Source organism: Amblyomma americanum, chromosome 5 (genome assembly GCF_052857255.1).
Source record: "Amblyomma americanum isolate KBUSLIRL-KWMA chromosome 5, ASM5285725v1, whole genome shotgun sequence".
NCBI classification, from domain to species: Eukaryota; Metazoa; Arthropoda; class Arachnida; order Ixodida; family Ixodidae; genus Amblyomma; species Amblyomma americanum.
In genome coordinates this window covers 119,821,536-119,844,295 of record NC_135501.1, presented here as the reverse complement: position 1 = coordinate 119,844,295, position 22,760 = coordinate 119,821,536, and the positions used below count along the sequence as shown (strand labels likewise).

Sequence of the window (22,760 nt, the reverse complement as noted above, 5' to 3'; positions counted from 1 at the left end):
AGGAGAAATTGCACTCGCATTCGTCACTAAATTAGGACTGCGCTCGCTGTGCCGCCATCCTTTGCCCGCAACAGCTAATTCCTAATGCCCACCTGACTTTTACCCCATTCTACCTTTACCTGCCCTTTAAATTCACTTCCGTTACTATGACGCACCTCATCAGATCCTATGTCCGAACGACCATTAATAATTACTTTGTTTCAAGACCTCATATGTGTTTATTTATGCCATCTTTTCGTCATAAAATTTATCTAATCCTATATATCTGTGAGTCTGTGAGAAATTTCACGAAAGTTTAGAAAATAAATCGAAGCTCCAGTTCCTTTTTCATACCGGCAACTTCAGATGAAGAGGAAGCATTGAGAGCTCGTGCCCACGCGTTGTCTTCCACCGACAAAGAAGAAGGAACCCCTTGCCGAGCTCGCATGCACGCTCGTACGTGGCTCGAACCAGAATAGGCTTCACCGCGTCCTGGTCTTTCAAAGCCTAGGAATATGGCTAAGAAGAACCGCAAGAGGTCTTCTGCAGCCAAGCCGGACCGGCAAATCACGGCGCTAACGGAGAGCGGCAACGTAACGGCCGTCGAGCCGCCCACCGGTCCCGTTGAGTCAGCGACGACCGCGGTAGGCGCGTCGTCCGTCACTTCGCCGCTGTCCCCGGAGGTCAAGCCGGACATGTTCTCCCTCACTTCCCCGCTGTCCCCGGAGGGCAGGCCGGGCTCAAATCCCGTCGCGCCGCAGACGGCTACCGCGGTAGCCACGGGTTCCGTCGCCTTCGATGCCACCGTGTCGCCAATGGACCACATCCTCATTTTCGGCCACGGCGTGTTCCAGAGGCTCATCCTGCTCTGCACCCTGCTGTCAGTGTTCTGCACCATCCTGCACGCCGAGGCATCTTCGAACCTGGCGCGACCCGTGGACCACTGGTGCAGACCCCCTGCCGCGTACGCTAACCTGCCGCCGGAGACATGGAAAAACGCCAGCATACCGGTCGAGTTGGACGGATCGTACAGCGGGTGCTTTCGCTACGAGCCTCCGTTCGTGCCTCAAAGCACGAACTCCTCCCGCGACAGCCGGGAAACTGTGCCCTGCGACGCCGGCTGGGACTATGCTGTAAGCATATTCACTAGCTCAACGGCAAAAGAGCGCTTGATTTTCGGTTGTGTTCGTTTTTATAAAATCTAGCTAATGCGAGGAGTCTAAATTGGAGTGTTTGTCATCACTACAAAGCCTTCAACTTCGCAACATGCAGGAAAAAGGGCTGTATGCTGCACATCAAACATGGACACAACAACTACCCCCTTTCAAGCAATCACGACCTCAAAAAAACACTTGCGCACACTTCAAATTCTAAGCAGTGTCACCTCGTTTCATGTCAGTCAGCCTCGTTCGTTGAATTCTCGGTTTCAGGTCTCGAAGGGCCTTTTAGCGGGTAGACACCTATATTTAAAAGGAGCATATTTATAGTGGAATGCCTACCTCGCTGTGGTGAATTCCCTCGTTTTGTTCAATGTATAATTTATCAAGACGTTGTATACAACAGATTAGCTCAGCTGAAGCCTCTGTTTTGAAGCCTACATGCTCTATTTTTAACTATTGTGTCAGCTCGCAACGTTTTACGGAACACCGCGCTTCGAGTCAATACTGCACGAAGCAGCATTCAACTGAACCCGAATACTGCTTATTGCAGTATTATGCCTTGAGACTCAACAGGAAGTTTTGCATCGGATAATGTACGTTCTGGACTGACGTCATTTTCCACCCACCAAAGAAAGCTGACGCAGTAAAAATCACTGCTTGGTAAGAAATGATTGTTCACTCCTTCAACGTCATTCTACTAGTTCACTTTTTTTTCTCTGAATTTCAACTTCCAATTCGAAACCGAAGAGACTTGGTGGCTGAGCTGAAAAACTTATGGTGTCTGCTGTAAGGAGCAGCATCACCTCATGAGCCACTTTTCTCGAGCCCGAATACGTTGCCGGTACAAGTTCCTTGTCAGGGGGCCAGTACCCAAGGTCTAACAACAGTGACTTATGACGTAACACGTAATCATGGAGCCAACATGTCCTGCCAGAAATGTGTCCTGTCGTCATTTCGTGTTAGTCTTCGCAGGAATCCTACATCATCCTACCAGAGCATAGTAGATCAGCATTCGCAGCACCATGCCTCCGAAGGACGAACCAAGTCAAAGCGTGATAACTTCGGTGCTCCTAACAACAGTTGTCTCTTAACTGCTAAAAGAGTGAAGTTATTCTTCTCAAAATGGCAGGAACCTGGCAGAGTTCTTGAAAATTTATTGGGTATACTTCTCACGGCCCTTCCGCCCACTAGAGCCGGTGACATCAGCAGGTAAAATGGCTGCGGCTGAAGTCCAAAACTTTTTTACCAGCGTGAAATTCACGAGATCAGTGCACTCTTGGAAAAGTACCAAGCTGCGTCTTCTGGTAAGCCTGCTGCGTCGCGTTGTACACAGGCGTCGACCCGCGTCTCGATCGTGGGCGAGTGGAACCTGGTCTGCGACCGACGCTGGCTGATGTCAGTGCTGACTGCCTGCTACATGGCCGGGTCCCTGCTCATCATGCCCTTCGTCGGCACAGCTGCCGACCGTCTTGGCCGGCGTCCAGTCCTCGGCTTTTCGCTATCTATCCTCATCGTGTCCGGCATCCTGCTCGCCTTCTCCAGCACGCTGTTCATGTTTGCGTCACTGAGGTTCTTTATCTCCGCGTCCGCCGGTAGCCTGGTCGTCATTTCCATCGTCCTGCTCTTCGAAGTCACCGACTCTTCCCGACGCGTGCTCTACTGCAGCATTGCCGTCACCGGAGGCTTCTCAGCGGCCCACGTCTACGGCGAACTGGTCTACGACTGGGTCTATGACTGGTCCCTGATCCAGCTCTTCTGCATGGTCCCCACTGGGCTGCTAATTGGAGCCGTGTACTTCGTGGAGGAGTCGCCTTGCTGGCTCCTGGCGACGTTCCGGATCAAGAGAGCCGCGGAGGTGGTGATGTCGGCTGCCCGGATGAACGGCGCCGACATGCTGCTTGTCGGCAAACGGCTGGAAGTCATCAGGCAGGAAGCCAGAAAGGCGAGAGCCGAAGCCACCATGACCACGGGTGAGGGAATGCTGGAGGCGACACCGGCAGAGCTGTTCACGAACCGGGCGCTGCGCAACGAGACGTTGGTGATATACGGCTGCTGGTTCCTGGCGAACAGCTTCTCCTACCGGCTCAGGGCAAGCCGCGAGGACCGCGTCGTCTACCGCGCACTCGTCGCTCTCGCGATCCCAACTGTGGCAGCCAATGTCTTCCTGCTTAGCACCAAGGGGCGGCGCCTGTCAACTGCGCTCAGCTTGGTCCTTCTTGGCAGCGTGATGGCCAGCTTGGCGGGAGTTTCCTTCTTCGTGCCTGGTAAGGGGCTTAATTTTTTAGTTGGAAAAAAAAGGAACGTTTCGCCCCTTAGGCATAGGCTTAGTATTAGGCTTACACGACACACTTATCAGCAAGTGCTTTAAACAACTAAAGTTTTGTCCTCAGCATCGCGTTTACTCCGGAAAAGTTCTGGAAAGGAAGATCTGTTTTGTTTTACGTGGTTGATGGAGTACAGCGCTCAGTTTCATCTCTTGTGCGCACGATTGCGCACACAGGCAAAATACAGAACTCTTTTCCTGCCTTCCCAATTGATGGTGTCTGTAAGGGCGCCCAAAATGAACAATATAGCAGCGAGTGTCCGAACGCCCTCAACTTAAGGTCGAAGCAATGTTTAAGTGAAGAAGCTTCTCTTACCTTTCTCGAAAGCATGACATGAAAGTGAACATGACGACATAATTTCTAATGCCGTTGTACTCACCTGATATTCTGAGCATGAGACGTTTTCATTTGCGTGCGCACAAGTACAGCTTTTTCGGGCAATAATTTTGAAAAATTCAAAATTGTAAGATACGGTTATGGGAATATCGACGGTAATGTCAAATATAGCAAAATTTTTCTTTTAAAGTGTTTCCTGTGACCGCATCGAACAGTTAACTGACTGCCATAAAAAACCAATGGGGAGCCCTTTTGATGATAACAAAAACGTGAACAGCAAAAAAAAAAAACAAGACTATCGTCAGATGAGCTACTGATACATTGGTTGTTATAGTGAAATCTTACATTATATCAAAGAATTGCGTTCGTAAACGGTTTCCCGTTTAAAAGTTAATTTGTCCAAAATTATTAGGAATGCTTGAAAATGGCGACGCTGGAATAAAATTCAATGCCTTTTGAAATCAGCTCTGAGCCGGTTCTTATCTTTGTATGTATAGCTTCTACGTCCTGCTGTTTCCGCAACATACTGAATTCCATAAACCTAGGACATTTAAAGCCGTAATGTTTGCTAGAATTTTATGCCTGACGAAGATTCGGAACACTAATTACAAGAATGAAAAATTGAAAATTGGTTTTTGAGGAAAGGAAAAGGCGCAGTATCTGTCTCACATATCGGCTGACACCTGAACCGCGCCCTAAGGAAAGGGATAAAGGAGGTACTTATACAGGAAAGGAAGGAAGAGGTGCTGTAGTGGAGTTCTCCAGAATAATTTTGACCACCTGGAGATCTTTAACGTGCACTGACATCGCACAGCAGCACAGCACTGACATTCGTGCGGCCTTAGCGTTTCGCCTCCATCGAAACGCAGCCGCCACGGTCGGGTTCGAACCCGGATACTCCTGGTCAGTAGCCAAGTGACCTAACCACTGAGGCACCACGGCGGGTAATTAGAAGAACGCCAGGAAGCCCTCCGAGTTCGGGCCCATGAGCTCTTCGAGACTTTAACGTTGTTTCGTTTATCGCCAGCGAAGGCTGTCTCTTTCCAAAACAGTTATTGTGGCTTTAGAGGAAACTAAATTGTTGACTACTGGTATGCCAACTGTGAGAATTCGAGACACAAGGAACGTTATTTTTTTTTTTACTATGCTACCACCTTGGGAGCAATTGTTCGACAACACGTATCCCGCAGGAAGCGGCGACATCTTGAGCTCTCGCCTGATGACGGCGGTTCTCGTCGCAGAGCTGCTAGCCGTGGACTTGGCCGTCATAAGCCTCTATGTCATCACAGTCGAGATGTACCCGACCGTTCTCAGAGGCTGCGGCATATCCTTAGGCTACATGTGCGGCCGGCTCGGAGCCACCTTGGCTCCGTTCGTCGAAACCATCGAGTCGAGCAGCGTCCGAGGCACCGTGCTCGCCGTGGCGTCCCTCTTGTTGGTGGCCTTTGGTGCGCTGGCGTGGGTTGTGCTGCCGGAGACAACCAAGGTCCACGCAATGAACACCTTTCGCGACCGGGTCGATGAAGATGCGGACAAGTGGATGCTCAAGACTCCGCTCAAGATAGCTCGCCGACATAGCCGCGCCAGGTCTATACATGAGCGTCGCCGGAGCTCGAGCTGCTCGGAATCGAGGTTGTCGAGGTGTTCGAGGCTTTCCAGAGCCAGCCAGTGACGCGCTGGTGCCGTTAGAGGAGCGCAAGCTGTGACAATAAGTGCCACCGCAAAGTGCGCGCGTTTTTATTTTCTATTTATTTTTTTCTATAGAATCATCTCAACTCCGATTTTTTTTTATTTCGTATAACATGCAGCCAAAATGCCATAGTTGCTTATTTCTTCACTCTGAAAATCTAAGTGATGTCGTTAATTTGCGTCCGGATTGAAGTTCGGAGATATTTGAAGGCTCCGTTACGATAATATTCTTGATTTAATCAGACACCGAATCCTATGTCCAGTGATATATTGTGGCTCGTGTGCTTATGCCCTTCATGCTATCGCACATTTGGCAATTCGAGATTTATTTGTATTTTTACAAGTATGTACAAGTTTTTTTATCCTGCAGTGGCTATTGTGTGGCTGTAAATTTGAGATTACCTAACGACGAGATGGTTGAGAGTAACTGTAGCTGGATGGTGACCCTTTGCGCACTATGTAGAAATTGCGACATCTCCTGTCCACAGAATTCGGCTTAAGTTATGGGGAAACTCATTGCACAGCGAATACGTGCTTGTAATGTTTTGCTATGTTTGGGACTTTCCGTTGGGCTGTGTCTGCACTGAACTGGCTTCAAGGATTGTGGTGCGCACTTTCGAAAGGTCGTTTTGGGCAATTCAATGCGCAGAGCTCTAACGACAGCGCTGGAAAAGACTGCTTCGTTGTGAATTTTTGCTGTAGCATTTTGCAAACTTCGGGAGAAACCACGGTGTGAAATCTTGGTACCGAATACTTCCGGGAAGCACGTAAGCAACGACACCGGCTGAACTTTTTGCGAACGTCTCTTTGGAAAATCGGTTCCCATTAAAGTGCGGGAAGTTCTCAGCAGCGGCTCCACACCAGGTGGCGTCATAAGACGACCGTCACAGACTTTTATGCATAGTTCCGCGGGTACAGTAGAAAATTTAGAGAATGACATATCGAAACACGGAACAGAATAGCCATAACCTTCGTAGGAAAGGGTTTACATGGGCTTCTCATCATTGCTTGTAAAGAAATTCTTGTTAAAAATGCATGGTAATGCTTGTTAAAAAGCTTGGATTTTGAGACTTGTCCTTTGAGTGCCGCTTGAAATGTGTCTATGTAGTCGTGAACAAAAAAGTTAGTCGTGTGTTTACGCACAAAGCAGGTGAATGAAATGCATAACAGCATTATGTTGCAAGCATACTCCATCCTCTGGAACAAATTCTAGCTGCCTGACTGAGAAGACAGCGCAGAAAAAAATTCCATGACTCAGCAAACTGCAAACTTGTCTATGACTGTACAACCCATTTTGATGTAATCAAACGCACCCTAGTCCCATACAAAAGTAGCTTATGGCCGTCTATAGAAAAGCCTATGGTGAGCTATCACCTTTTATGGCCGTTTATTATCGGCTATAAAGGACGACAGGAGTACCTGTAGCCGGCTATTGACGATCCTAATGCCAGCGCAGCTAAAGACATGATACCAATGAATTCCATACAGCCGGCTACAAAAAAAAGTATGTGCACAAGCCTACAGATTAGGAACCGTCGTATTCTCTTTAGATGCCTATAGACTAGTATATCCATTTAAAGCTATAGACAAGCTGCCATCAAATCCTCTTTGGCTAGCTGTAGACTAATGTACGTCTATGAGGCTAAAGACTGGCAGCCATCTGATTCTGTTTAGATGGCTATAGACTAGTATATTCATTTAAAGCTATAGACAAGCTGCCATCAAATCCTCTTTAGCTAGCTGTAGACTAATGTACGTCTATGAGGCTAAAGACTGGTAGCCATCTAATTCTGTTTAGATGGCTATAGAGTAGTATATCTATTTAAAGCTATAGACAAGCCGCCATCAAATCCTCTTTAGCTAGCTGTAGACTAATGTATGTTTATGAGGCTAAAGACTGGTAGCCATCTAATTCTGTTTAGATGGCTATAGACTTGTATATCCATTTAAAGCTATAGACAGGCTGCCATCAAATCCTCTTTAGCTAGCTGTAGACTAATGTACGTCGATGAGGCTAAAGACTGGTAGCCATCTGATTCTGTTTAGATGGCTATAGACAAGTATATCCATTTAAAGCTATAGACGAGCTGCCATAAAATCCTCTTTAACTAGCTGTATACTAATGTACGTCTATGAGGCTAAAGACTGGTAGCCATCTTGTTCTGTTTAGATGGCTATAGACTACTATATTCACTTAAAGCTATAGACTAGCTGCCGTCAAAACCTCTTTGGATAGCTGTAGAGTAATGTATGTATATGAGGCTAAAGACTGGTAGCCATCTGATTCTGTTTAGATGGCTATAGACTAGTATATCCATTTAAAGCTATAGACAAGCTGGCTCCGGCGCGCCAGCTGTGCTCTGTGCGACGTCACTGTTCCTCGCGCATGCGCAGCCGGCGGAACTGCTCAACATTGACCAGTGTTGCTTACGCAACAAAACATTATGGCTATTTTTGTTACTCGTGGGTTAAGAATTATGGGCTTGGAAGATGGGTTAGGACGAAGGACTCTAAAAACACTGTGCCTTCGAAAGTTACCCTCAGTCTGACTGCAGGATTGTTCCCGGTGACAAAATCATCCTTTGAACAGATTACGCCAACAACAGCACACTTAATTTCCATCACTACTTTCAGGGAATTATTAATCTGTCGCTCAATATTATATTACTGCCAGTTATTAGTTTTCCGATCCCACGATCAGTGGTAGGATAACGTCGAAGATTTGATTGCATCTTTGAATTAACGATTCTTGTTGACTCCCTGAAACTCAGCCGCTATCGCAGAAACATCTGAACCGGAGCATTATGGTCGCCAGAGCTCCATCTACTGGGGTCGACCTGGAACCACAACAAAGGTAGGAACGAACCACTTTTTTCTATCAGTGATTCAAATGCAGCGCGTCACGCTATTGGCATTAGGGGTACAGTGTTCGCAAAACATAAATCAAAAATAAGTTTAGATTTAAAAGTGATCCCGAATGCTGAAACCTAGCTTCCTGAGATGACAAAGATAATCAACTGGTCCACTGCCAATGGTCTTAAGATTAACGCAGAAAAATCGAAAGCCATAATTTTTAAACCGAGTGGCAAACAGGCTATAATGCACCATCTTTTAACACTCGGTACTGCTACTATTGAAGTTGTCAACCAACATAGGATTTTAGGAGTGACATTCTCGTCTGATATGAAATGGACACACCACATCGATTTCTTGCGCAAATCACTATCATCGGCTGCGGGAGCACTTGCCAGATGCCGACATTATCTCCCGGAAAAAATAAAGGTTCACATCTACCACGCATTATTCACGTCACATTTAAACTATTGCTCGCTTGTTTGGGGAACAACAACGAAGAGTAACATTAACGCAATTTTCCTTCTACAGAAAAAAACTCTTCGTATTATTGCTATCCGACAGAAGAATTGTTTGTGAGGCATAAAATAATAAAAGCAAAACAATATCTAGAATTTCGTTTACTGCACACTTTCTTTTACGCAAATAATGCCCTTCAAACGTTTTTAAAGAACACCGCAAGTTTACGTAAACAAAAAAGCGATGGTCGTACTCGCAGTTGTGACAGATGGTTTGTACCACACCGCCGTACCGATTATCTCTAACAGTCCCTACAGTACCTACTTCCATTTCTTCTGAACGATTATGAAAAGAGGGATGTATATTTCGAGACCTACAGTAAAAAACAACTGCGACAGTATTTTGTAACCCACCAAACAACCTGTCTAAAATAATCATGCTAACTTTGTATTGTATGTCAATTCCGCTATGTTTTCTGATGTTCAGGAAGAATTGAGGCCGAACGCCGATCACCCGAAATTCTCATTAACAACGATTGTTTTGTTATTAATTGTACTGTATAGTTGTTCGAATGATTGTTTGAAGATATGTACTTACACTGTAATTTAGTTTGTAACCACTGCTGCCTTGTATGGGCCCCCAGGCACCTTTCAAGCTGTCGTAGAACAGCTTTTACGCCTGGGGGCCGTCAACCTCGAGTTGAAATAAATGCATTGATTGATTGATTGATTGATTGATTGATTGATTGATTGATTCCTGAAGATTATTCAAAGACTGATACTATGCTAATTTAGTCGTTTAGTAGAGCCAAAGCAGTAAGGTGTACAGAGCCATGTGTCTAGTGGCCACGGCCCACTTTTTGAATTTTGATCACGCAGGTAATTCTTCTATACAGAATAACCCCCTAAAGAAAATGGGAATTATCACCTTCTAAGCACCGCTAATTCCTTAGGAACAGTTATCCAACGCAAAGAATCTATATGACATCTGTACTGAACGTTGGCATTTCTTAGTGTTTGCTATACATGCACAGCTTTCTCGGGCCCAAATTTTTGAATATTAGACGATTTCAAGACACTTTTTTGAAAATATTAAACGTAAAGATCCATTATTCTGATATGTTGCAAAATGTTTCTTTCAAAGTATCTCTATCGATCGATCGAACAGTTAAGACTGCCGTAGAAAATCAATGGACAACGCTTGTGACGGCAGTAAGAACAGGAATAAAAAAAATACAAGTCTACCGCAGGGTGATCTGGTGACGAAATTATTGTTGCAATGAAATCTTATCTTATGCGAAAAAGAAATGCGTTTATAAACCGTTTCCCGCTCAAGGATGCTTTTGTCCAGAATTGTTGGGTATGCCTACCTAGTGTGCGGTACGTAATTTCTTGAATAGTAGGTGCTTATTTTCAAAATTCTCGGCATTCTTTAATGTCGGAATGTGGCACAAAACATATGAGGTGCTCCGTGGTGTACGCCTATGAAGCAATTTAGATTTTTTTTTACTTTCGGTTAGCTGCAAGTGATGGGTAAGTCTGTATGGGCCACGTATTTCGACTTGTTGGCCCCCGAAAACGTCCCTAGTGAGCAGATTGGATTCTAAATGCTCCGCTCCCTGATGTCGATTACATGTATGGCGCCTTCTTGTCAGATAATTTCACTATGCAAAAAGCACCTTTCGCGCAGGTCGCTCATTATTAACAAAAACTGAGGGAAGCCATGAATTACAAACCAACAAATCGCTTAGAATAAGATATACATAGAGTAGAATCCCCTAAGTGGAAAGGATGCGTTTAAGTCGTTCAGGAGCCACATAATGCTAAGCTTAAGAATAATAAGCGGCGTAACTTGATGGTGAATTTGATTGACAAAAATAAACACATTATATTTTTAACCGTTCAAACACTCTTCTGCGATGTATAAGTGAAACTGTACTGCGAAGCCTGAGTGTGGATATTACCATTGTGGCTGGCCAAGAGCTTTCTGGTATGCTTACTGAGCATTTTATTGGTGTTGACACCATAAGCAGTCTGCGGCCATACCTTTCTTCCCACTTCCCGCATCCGGGACAACTATAACGATATACAGTAAGGTATTTTTCAAAACTGCGAAGCATATCAAATCAGCATTACAGGCAATATACAATTATTAATTACGAGATGAGGATCACACGAGCACTGCGAGTGTCAAACATGTCCTTGACCTGATTTCGCCTGACAAGAGAGTAAAACCCACTTCCTTAGCTCTGTTGTTGCTCAGAATATGCAGATTGCAAATGTGTTCCTCCTAGATAAAGGAGGTGATAAAAATAAAAAGCACTTTCGTGCTATCTTAGTACGACCTATATTTTCTAAAGCTTAGCAGAAAATTAAACACACGCGCCTTTCCTATTCTTCACCAAGTTAGCACACCAATACGATCTGTTCAAGCGGACAATTTCCACACTAGAGTGGAAATCTCTAGAGTGGAAATTTAAAAGCAATAACTTCTTGCCTTTCAATTTATTCTTGACTGCGAATCACTTACGTAAACTTTTTACACGAGGAAAATACTGATTGTTAAATAAAGGCGCGGACAGTGCATATCCCAGTAGAAACGTGCCAAAGGTATCTATAAACTCTCCCAATACCCAGTGAATTCAGCGGATTCAGCCTATACCGATAATAGCAGTGCCATGCAAGATCTGGTGCAAAGGCTTACAGTTTGCGTCGACGAGTGGCCCTCCAAGCCTCAAGTACTTCTTGCATGCGTCCTACTCCTCTTGTTGCTTGGAAACGTTGAGGTGAACATACCGCCTTTGTACACCTTCTTTTGTGGATGGAGGGTCTTTCCTGTTTTCCTCACCCCTTATGGCAATATATGGGAACCTATTTTATTTGTGTCACTGTACCAAACGTCTCTCACCGGTAGCCTGGTTTAACTTGTATTTCACTTCTGCCACATCTATTTAAACAACTTCTACATCCTTTGTGACAGAAAGAGCATATGCTCTTTGCAATGAAATTTCCGTGTTCGAATGTCGCTGCCAAAAACTTCAGCGAAATGCAAAGTTGAAGATGAGAAGCGGCGTTTGAAACCTTGATGGGAACCATCGTACATCTTCGGTGAGCTGCCAGAGAAGGTGATATGTTCAATCAGCCACAAGACTGTGTCTGTGCCGACGTAGTACATTATGCGACGCCGGTTCATCTCCTGCCATCATGACAAGTACGGTGCATTGACTGGAAATGTCCGGGACGACGAAGTGGGCAAATTCAAGGCGTCACTCGGAAAAGATCGACAATTTTCCCGAAAGTTGAACGATCTAACTGGCTGGTTTGTCAATTGCCTTAGATATCGGCACTTCGCAAATAATACAGTAAAGAATACATAGGAACAAATAGACCTTGGTGTCGTTGCCTGTCCTAAATCTCCTAAACAAACAGAAAGTTATCAATACAAAGAGCATTTTTGAAAGTTTTACACTAACCGCGGACACCTTTTCAAACCGGAAATGTTACGGCTTTGATATCAAATGTAATTCTACCAGAAAAATTCTGTGCAGCGATCGAACCTGATGTCTGCCAACGTCCGTCACGTTCCGCAGGAGGCAGGTAAGCTGTTCCCGCTTCGCTTTTTCGCTGATCCTGTCCGTAAAGTTAGCGCTTTGAGAAAGGCCTATTTCTACGGCGTTTATAAAAATGTCGCTATAAACATACTGACTGCTCCTCAAAACAGTCCAGTCAAGGGAACCTTAGAAGGTGCGATGATGAAAATCGTCGCCTTTACGTCCCATCTCCGCAAGTTTTCGGTGCTGCGATTTTTTTTCCGATTTCGAAATTACCTAGGCCATACTACTCGTAATTAATCAGCCAGGCATCTTTTATTCATATTCAGTTAGGTAAGCGGATGGTATAGGTTTGCGGAACAAATTTCATTCTGAAGAAATGATTGTGCCGTGTACGAACATCTAGTAGTCGTTCGCTTCGCTTTAGGTTCCACTTCGACACATCCGGATATTAAGAACATTTAGAGGAGCGTTCGGAATAGAGTGATTCGCTAATTAAGTGCGCCCTCTACTCCCCTCTCTGATAGGCATTTGCCCATTTTAATGTCATATGTGTATTATAATTAGCTTCTTTGATTCCTCTCCCAGGTTTCAGATGTTCTTATTATCGCGGGAGCATCGTTATGATGAATCCTGCAGTATAAAGTTCATCCTTGACACCTGAAATTTTCGAAATCCTTGAAACACAAAGCGCTGTTTCTGAAAAAATAGCATTGATGTCAAATCATATAGGTTTAAAAACATTTTTCGAACTATTAATATTCGTCGGTTTGCAATCATAGGCTTGGGAGATGGTTTAGGACGTAAGACACGAAAAAGACTGTGGCTACGAAAGTCACCCTCATTCTGACTGTAGCATTGTTCCCGTTTGACCAAATCATCCTTTGAACAGATCACACCAACAACAGCACACTTAATTCCTATCACTACATTGAGCAATTGTTATTCTGTCGCGCAATCTTATATTACTGCGAGTTATTAACGCTTTCAATTTAATTTACCTTATACCAAACACGTGAACACAACTCTAGGCCATCATCAGGCCTTAATTATTTTACCGATCCCACGCCCAGTGGTAGGAGACCACGGTAGATCTATTGTATCTTTTCATTAAAAATTCTTCTTAGATCACTCAAAATGCGCCTCTTTCGCAGAAACATCTGAACCGGAGCATTATGGTCGCCAGAGCTCCATCTACTGGGGTCGACTTGGAACCACAACAAAGGTAGGAAAGAACCACTATTTTCTATCAGTGATTCAAACGCAGTGCGTCAAGTTATTTGCATGGGGGGTACAACGACGAAAGGGAATTATGACAGGCTACAACTGCTGCAAAAACGTGTCCTCCGAATTTTTCTGAACCACACCGGCCCTGGCCACCGCGGTGGCTAAGTCGTTATAGCGCTGGTCTGCTGGCTCGGAAGACGCGGGTTCGAAACCGGTTGTGGCGGTCGAATTTCGATGCAGGTGAAATTCTAGAGGCCCGTGTACTGTGCGATGTCAGTGCACGTTGAACAACCCCAGGCGGTCGAAATTTCCGGAGCCCTTCACTACGGCGTCTCTCATAGTATGAGTCGCTTTGGGACGTTAAACCACATAAACCAAACCAAACCAAAGCACACTGGCCCTATTAGATTGTTGTCGACGCTACCAATTTTTCCCAGATCTGATGTTTTACCAGCAAGTAAATTCTATCTATGGATACTCGGAGAGCGAATATATAAAAAGAAACTCCACAGTGTTCAGACACGTTTTGGCTCAATATAATATCCGTAACCCCAAACGCAGAAAGAAATTAGTCAGAACAAATTATGGAAAACAAGATCTGGAATACCAGGTAATAGACATGTTAAATAACTCTGCTTCTGTTTTAGATTTCTGCCTACCCAGAAAAAGGTTCAAACGTGAACTGCGGGCAATTTTGTTTTCCGTTGAGATTGCTAAGTAACAATGATAAATGTAAATTTTGGTTTCAATTGTTGACTTCTTTTTACGTGTTTTTGTGATATTTGAGCGAATCTTCAATGTGGTTTAAAAAAAAAACTGTCCATAGTGGTTAAGTGCAGCCATGTTGTATAGGATGTGTGCGTGTACTATCTTTAACGATGCTTCTCACTTTTGTACCAGCTCTCTTCGGTACTGCTGTAGGTTGCTCGTTTTGTTACGTTGGCAGAGACCTCGTCAGGCAACCACGCTTTTAGCCTCTGCCGCCAGCAGGATGATGTGATTTTACAGCAAATAAAAAGTGGCTGACTGGAAAAAAAAGAATTCGAAAAGAAAAATCAAAAATAAGTTTGGATTTATTAGCGATCCTGAATGCTGAAACCTACCTGAAGAATATTCAGAGATTAATGCTATGACAATCAAGTTGTTTAATAGAGCGGAAGCAGTAAGGTTTGCAGAACGATGTGTTTAGTGGGCGCAGCCCACTTTTTGATTTTTGCCCACGCAGGTATTTCTGCTATCCAAGATAATCCCGTAAAGAAACTGGGAATTATCACATTCTAAGCGCAGTTATTCCATAGGAACAGTTATCCAACTCAAAGAAGCTATATAGCATCTGTACTGAACGTTGGCACTTCTCAGTGTTTTCTGTTCATGTCGAGCTCTCTCGGGCACAAATTTTGAAAATTAGAATACTGAAATCCACTTGTAAGGAAATATTGAACGTAATGGTGCATTACTCTGATATGTAGCAAAATCTTTCTGTTATAGTGTCTCCATCGATTCATTAAAAATTTAGACTGCCTAAGAAAAGCAATGAGGAACGCTTTTGACGATAGCAAAAAAAGTAATAAAAAAATACAAGTCTGTCGTAGGGTGATCTGCACACGAAATGATTGTTATAATATAATCTTATATTATACGAAAAAATGCGTTTATAAACGGCTTCGCGCTCAAGAATGCTTGTGTCCAGAATTATTGGGCATGCTTACCTACGTGCGGTACGTAATTTCTTGACCAGTAGGTGCTTATTTTCAAAAATTTTAGCAGTCTTTAATGTTGAAAATGTGACATAACCTATAAGGCGGGCCTTAGTGTACGACTACGGAGCAAGTTAGATCTTTTGATTTTCTTTGGCGAGTTACAAGGGAAAGGTAAGTAGGTATGGGCCACGTGTTTCGAATTGTTGGCTCCCGAGAACGTCTCTAATGGCCAATTGCTTCCTAAAGGCTCCACTCGCTGATGTCGATTCCATGTATGGCGCCTTCTTGTCAAACAATAGTAGTGTACAAAAAAACTATTCCATATATGTCGCTCATTTGTAACAAAAACACAGGGAAGCCATGAATTACAAACCAACAAATCACTCAAAACAGAAATAAAATATAGCATACACGGGAATTGCGCAAGTTCAAATGATATTCAAGATTTCAAGCGTATAATTCGTTCAGGAAATCGCATAATTCTAAGCTTAAGAATGCTAAGCGTCAGAATTTGATGGTGCCTTTGAGTGACACAAATAAACACATTATATGTTTAACAGTTTAAACACCCTTCTGCGTGGTAAAAGTGAATCTGTACTGCGAAGTCTGAATGTGGATAATACCATTGTGGCTGGCCAAGAGTTTCTGGTATGCTTACTGAGCATGTTATAGGTGTTGACACCATAAAGAGTCTTCCAGCCATAACTTTCCTTCCACTTCCCGCATCCAGGGCAATTAAAACGGTATGGTAATTATCAAAACTTCGAAACATATCAAATCTGCATTGAAGGCAATAAGAAATTCTTAATTACAAGATGTCAATGACACGAAAATTGCCAGTGTTAAACATGTCCTTCACCTGATTTCGCCTCACGAAACTATTAAAACGACTTCCGCAGCGCAGTTGTTGCTCAGAACATGCAGATTGCAAAAGTGGTGCTCCTATATTAGAGAGGTGATAAAAGTAAAAAATAATTTCGTCGTAACTTAGTAGCACGTATATTTTCAGAAGTTTTGCAAAAAAATAAAAACAAAGTCCTTTACAATTCTTAATCAAGTTAGCACACCAATATGGTTTGTTCAAGAAAACAATTTGCACACCAGAGTGGAAATCTCTGGGGTGGAATTTTAAAAGCAGTAACTTGGTGCCTTTCAGTTCAGAATATTCTTGACTGCGAATCACTTATGTTTCTCTTGTACGAGGCGAAAGTAATGAGGGGCTAATAAAAGGTGCGGACGGTGCATATCCCAGGACAAATGCAACAACGTATCTGCAAACTTTCCCATAACTCAGTGAATTCAACGGATTCAGCGAGTACCGATAATAGCAGCGCCTTGCAAGTTCTCTTGCAAAGGCTTACAGCTCGCGTCGAGGAGTGGCCCTCCAAGCCTCAAGTACTTTTTGCATGCCTAATACACCTGTTGTTGCCTGGAAACGTTGAAATCCACATACCGCCTTTATAAACCCCTTTTTTCTGGCTGAAAGGTCTTTCCTATTTTTCTCACCCCTTATGGCAAAATTTGAGTACATATTTTATTCGTGTCACTGTACCGAAAGCCATTCAGCGATAGCCTCCTTTATTTTGCATTCCACTTGTGCCGCATCTATTTGAACATTTTCTACAGCCTTTATGACAGAAAGAGCACACGCTTTTTGCAGTGAATGTTCCGTGTTGGAATGACGCTGTCGAAGACTTCAGCGAAATGAAAAGTTGAAGAGGAGAAGCGGCGTTTTAGACCTCAGTGGGAACAGTCGTATTTCTTCTCTGAGCCGCGAGAAATGGTAATACGTTCAATCAGCCGCAAGACTGTGTCTGTGCCGAGGTAGTACATTATCCGACGCCAATTCATGTCCTTCAATCATGACAAGTACGGTGCATTGACTGGATAGGTCCGAGACCACGAAGTGTGCAAACTGAAGGCGTCACTCGGGAAACATCGACAATTTTCCCAAAAGAAGAACGATCTTACCGGCTTGTTTGTCAGTTGCCTTAGCAAGCAGGACTGCGCGAATAAGACAGTACAGGACACGTGGGAACAAAACGACCTGGGTGTCGATTCCTCTTCTAAACCTCCTAAATAAATAAAAAGCTTTCAATACAGAGAGCATTTTCAAATGTTTTACACGAATCACTAACACCTTTTCAAGCCGGAGAGGTTACGGCCTTGATATCGAATGTAAATTTACCTGTAAAATTCCTTACAGCGATCGATCCTGATGTCTGCCAACATCCGTCACGTTCCGCAGGAGGAAGGTAAGGAGTTCACGCTTCGCTTTTTCGCTGATTCTCTCCGTAAAGTTAGCGCTATGAGAAAGGCCCATTTCAAGGAAGTTCATTAAAAAAAACGCTATAAACATAATGACAGCTCTTCAATACTGTCTAGTCAAAGGAACCTTAGAAGGCACGATGATAAACATCGTCGCCTTTACCTCCCATTTCCACTAGTTTTCGGCACTGCGATTTCTTTCTCCGATTTCGAAATTACCTCGCCAATACCCCTCGGAGTTAATCAGCCCGGCCTCTTTTATTGTTATCTAGGTAGCTATGCGTATCATAAAGGTTTGCGGAACAAATTTCATTCTGAATAAACGATTGTCTTGTGCAAGAACAGCTAGTAGTCTTTGGCTTCGTTTTCGGCGCCACTTCGGCACACGGACATTAAGAATATTGGGAGGAGCCTTCGGTATAGAGTGATCGGTTAATCAAGTGTGCCCTCTCCTCCCCTCTTCAATTAGGAATTTGCCCATATAAAAGCAATATGCGTATTATAAATAGCTTCTTAGATTCCTCTTTCAGGTTTCATACGTTTTTGTTATCGCTGGAGCATCGTTATGATGAATCCTGCAGTTAAAATTTAATCTTGCACACCTGAAGTTTTCGCATTCTTTCAAATACAAGGCGCTTTTTCTGAAAATTAAAGCAAAGATGTCAAATCAAATGGCATTAAAAACATTTTTCGAACTATTATATTAGCGTGTTTGGAATCATGTGCTTGGAAGATGGTTTAAGACGAAAGACTCGAAAAAGACAGACTTCGAAAGTCACTCTCAGTCTGACTGTAGCATGTTCCCGTTTCACTACAATATCATTTGAACAGATCACACCAACAACAACACAATTAATTACCATCACTACTTTGAGGGAATTGTTACTCTGTCGCGTAATCTTATATTACTGCGAGATATAAATGCTTTCAATTAAATTTACTACATACAAAACACGAAGAACACAACACTATGCCATCATCAGGCTTTAATTACTTTTCGATCCCACGCCCAGTGGTGAGAGAGCCCGGTAGATCTATTCTATCTTTTCATTAAAAATTCTTGTTAACTCACTGAAACTTCTGAACCAGAGCAATATGGTCGCCAGAGCTCCATCTACTGGGGCCGACAACAAAGGTAGGAAAGAACCACTTTTGTCTATCATTGATTTAAATGCAGCGTGCCACGCTATTTGCATTGGGGGTACACAATTCGCAAAATATAAATCAAAAATAAGTTTGGATTTACTAGTGATCCCAAAAGCTGAAACCTACCTGAATATTATGACGAGACTGACACTATTACAATCAAATCGTTTAGTAGAGCCAAGTCAGTAAGGTTTTCAGAACCATGTGTCTAGAGGGCACCGCCCGTTTTTTAAATTTCGCCCTCGCAGGTATTTCTGCTATCCAAAATACCCCCTAAAAAATCGAAATTATCACGTTCTAGACGCACCTACTTCCGTAGGAACAGGTGTCCTACTCAAACAATCTATATGGTATCTGTACTGAACGTTGCCAATTCTTAGTGTTTCCTACTCATATGAGCTTTCTCGTGCAAAAATTTTGATTAGGAAATTGAACGACACTTTTATGGAAATATTCAACGTAATGGTCCAATATTCTGATATGTAGCAAAATCTTCCTTTTAAACTGTCTCTATCAATTGATCGATCAGTTAAGACTGCCATAGAAAAGCAATAGGGAACACTTTTGACGATAGCAAGAGAAGGAATAAAAAATATATACACGTTTGCAGTAGGGTGATCAGCAGACGAAGTGATTGTTACAATGAAATCTTATATTATACGAAAAAATATCGTTGAAAACGGTTTACAGTTCAAAAAAGCTTTTGTCCTGATTTGCTGGGTATGCTTACTTAGTGTGAGGTGGGTAATTTCTTCACGAGGACGTGCTTATTTTCTAAATTTTCAGCGGTCTTTAATGTCTGAAAGTGGCACGTAACCTATAATGTGGGCCTTACACTCTAATCCCGGTAACCCTTAATATAGGTGCACACTTTCACAAATTTGTGCACCGATAATTTTCAGAGTTACAGCGTACCGCATACGTTTTAGCAGTTACACTGTACCTGTGAATTTGGTGTCTGCCATGAACTGGATGCAGGTTACGCTGTAACCCTCAGCGTTGCTCTCATTTTTGAGAAATGTAAAGGTTAAGCGGTAACCCTCAATCTTACCGTCAGCTGTGAATATTTTGCAAGTTACGTCTCAACCTTAATCCTATCTTAGTACTTCACAGGTTACATGTTAACTCTCATTTTCTTCTTTCAATTTATGCATTCATGCATACTGACGCCCTTGCGTTTCACCTCCGAAACGCGGCTCGGTTCGAACATAAGACCTCTGGCTCAGTAGCCGAGGTCCCATGGAGGTTCGAACCACTATGGCGGGTTAATGTGTCAACAAATAAGTCTCCGACCCGTCCAAGTTGAAGATAACTGTACTGCGCAGTAGTAAAATGCGCGCTTCAATGTTAAGCCGCTGTTGTGCACGTGTAAAAAGGAACAAATGGTATGAGGCACAATTTGTTTTATTGAACCTCACTGCTTGAAACTAATATACATAGTGAGAACGGGCCAGACTTTGGCTGTGTAAAGATTACTAACAAACCTTCGCGGCAAGCTCCACAGCTTTACAATATCTTATTCAAAACAGTCAGGAACTTCCTCAGGCGCGCTGAAACAAGGCCCCTAGGAATAATTTCCCCCGGCAGCACTATTTTTTGCACCAGAAAAAGAATTTGTGAAAAAGCAGAGGGATACTCCAAGTTCTTGACATAATAGAAGAGAAGACAAATAATTAATGCACGCTGCAGGCCACCTGAGGACACTCTGATGACTTCGTTTAGAATGCCAGCAAAAACAAACGTTCCGTCCGTGGAAGTGTAGATGTGGGGCGCCATCACTTGTACTTCGCCTGCCGGCAGTGCCGCCTACAAAAAAACAGGAAGAGGTACTTAACACAGAAGTGAGTTACCTGCTCCCATACGAAGCAGTTTAATAGTGCTCTAAGAGTCATGTTTGCGACATACAGGCGAGAAAGATTTATCGTACACTCGTTTCACTGCTTTATCTCTCCTGTTATGCAGATTTTTAAAGGAGATTGGAAGCACAAGGTGCACCTCAATTACACAATTCGGCCGCCGCGGTGGCTCAGTGGTTATGGCACTCGGCTGCTGACCCGAAAGACGCGGGTTCGATCCCGGCCGCGGCGGTTGAATTTCTTTAAAGGAGAAATTCTAGAGACCCGTGTACTGTGCGATGTCAGTGCACGTTAAAGAACCCCAGGTGGTCGAAATTTCCGGAGCCCTCCACTACGGCGTCTCTCATAGCCTTAGTCGCTTTGGGACGTTAAACCCCATCAAACGAAACCATCAATTACACAATTCATCTTTAAATCTCATTCAGCTATCTAAACTTTAGCAAGGCTGTTGACGCACCCTCACGCCTTGAGGCAATGAAAATCACGGCGGCAAGCGAATAGACACGGGAAACACGCATTGTACGCCGGCCGGCATGATGGATGGAAAGCGCTAGACCAAGTAATGCATAGTAACAGCGCCTCGCGCCGTGTGTTCGCCCGACATTACATTGCCTACGGGATCGGCCTATTCACCAATTACTGGGAAGATAAAGAAGGGCAGGCTTAGAAGTTCGCGCCTTCACCGTACCCTTTTCTCTCCCTCTTTCATATCCCTCTCCCATATCTAAACATGGCAGCGGCCGACTGCCTATATATAGTCGCGGTCATAGGTGCGCGCTCTTTCATCTTTCTTCAATCTCACGAAAGCAAATGCCTTTCAGCCATCGACACCCTCCCATTCCCTTGAGATGACGACGGCCACTATCACTTTATAATAATGCACTTGAAGCTAGCGGGCTCTTCGTCATAATCAGTATTTTCGGAGCCCCCGCGCTATCGCTTTATTTTTATAATTCGCAATTAGTGCCCAGAAAAATTTGGTACTGATGCAGCAACTCCGTTACTCTTGAGAAGATTTTGTCGTAGATTTACCTTCGGGTTCGCAGTGCTATTCTGCACCAAATTAATGTTGAAAACCTCTTCAATGGAAGCACGTGAGGTGCAGTGGAAAACAGGATATTCTTTTTTCGATCATGTAATTCTGAAATAGGCTGTAGCAGTGTTTCGTGGATTATGACAAAGAGCCCGCTAGCTTCAAGTGCATTATTATAAAGTGATAGTGGCCCTCGCCATCTGAAGGGAATGGGAGGGTATCGATGGCTGAAAGGCATTTGTTTTCGCGAGATTGAATAAAGATGAAAGAGCACACACCTATGACCGCGACTATATATTCTTTTTCGATCATGTAATTCTGAAATAGGCTGTAGCAGTGCTTCGTGCTTGCTGTCGTTGACATCATTACAGGGGGAGGTCAGTAAAGAAAATACGAAACCCTGCTTAATGGAAAATAAAAACTTGAAAAATACTAGTAAGTTATCAAAAGGTTCCCATGCAAATATCATTGCTTGCTTTGCAATCCATAACTAAAATATACTTATTCAAGGATTTGAACCGCGTAAAACACTGCACAAGAAATTAGCCACACCAGGCCATGAAGCAACACAAGCAGTGGTTTTTGCTACATCATTTCTGCACTCTTGCTTATGATGATACCATGCTTTGCACTTTTCAGCCCTTCAGGTACAAGTTATCCATACTCCACATCTTGCTGCAGTAAAAGGTATTTCCCTAATGATATTTATGGCAGTCATTTAAAACTACAACCAGCCATGATAAGGTTAATTGCTTCAGTGACCCAGTCAACACGAGATCCTTCCTCAGAATGCCTTATAAATGCATACAAAACTCCTATTGCAACGCAACACAACAGATAAAATATTGGAAAGTCTGTACTGCAGTGCTCCCATCATGCATCCACCTGCTACTGAAAGATGTACATTATTAGAGGAAACAAAAATTTGGATGGCTCTCAAAACATCGAGTGGATGGCTACTGATACGAATACCAGTACAGCCTCCATATGCATACCTCTATTACCAAACTGTGAGTGACCTTCCCTTGCAAGTGTTTCACAAGGTCCAATAGGGTGGACTCTCTTTGCTCCTTCTCTGAGAACACTTCTGCAGCAGTTGCAAGCTTTTTTTCAAGATCCACAATACTGGAATGAAAGCGAAGTTTCACTTCAATGCAGACCTGCAAAAATACCAAATGAT

At 43.5% G+C, this 22,760-nt stretch overlaps 2 protein-coding genes across 2 annotated transcripts in view; both read left to right on the top strand.

Annotated features, from left to right (window-relative positions):
• Positions 1 to 494: 494 nt before the first annotated feature.
• On the top strand, positions 495 to 5,471 carry LOC144134151 (solute carrier family 22 member 7-like). The gene is made up of 3 exons (XM_077667119.1): positions 495 to 1,112; positions 2,473 to 3,403; positions 4,990 to 5,471. The coding sequence occupies exons 1-3, from the start codon at positions 495 to 497 to the stop codon at positions 5,469 to 5,471; spliced, it is 2,031 nt and encodes a 676-aa protein (XP_077523245.1).
• Positions 5,472 to 8,275: 2,804 nt separating this feature from the next.
• LOC144132626 (uncharacterized) overlaps positions 8,276 to 22,760 on the top strand; it is a 63,504-nt gene continuing 49,019 nt past the window's right edge. Inside the window, exons 1-3 of the mRNA XM_077665157.1 lie at positions 8,276 to 8,342; positions 12,348 to 12,396; positions 13,505 to 13,575. Of these exons, the coding sequence (XP_077521283.1) occupies positions 12,360 to 12,396; positions 13,505 to 13,575 (108 nt within the window). The 5' untranslated portion in view covers positions 8,276 to 8,342; positions 12,348 to 12,359. The remainder of the gene's footprint in view (positions 8,343 to 12,347; positions 12,397 to 13,504; positions 13,576 to 22,760) is intronic.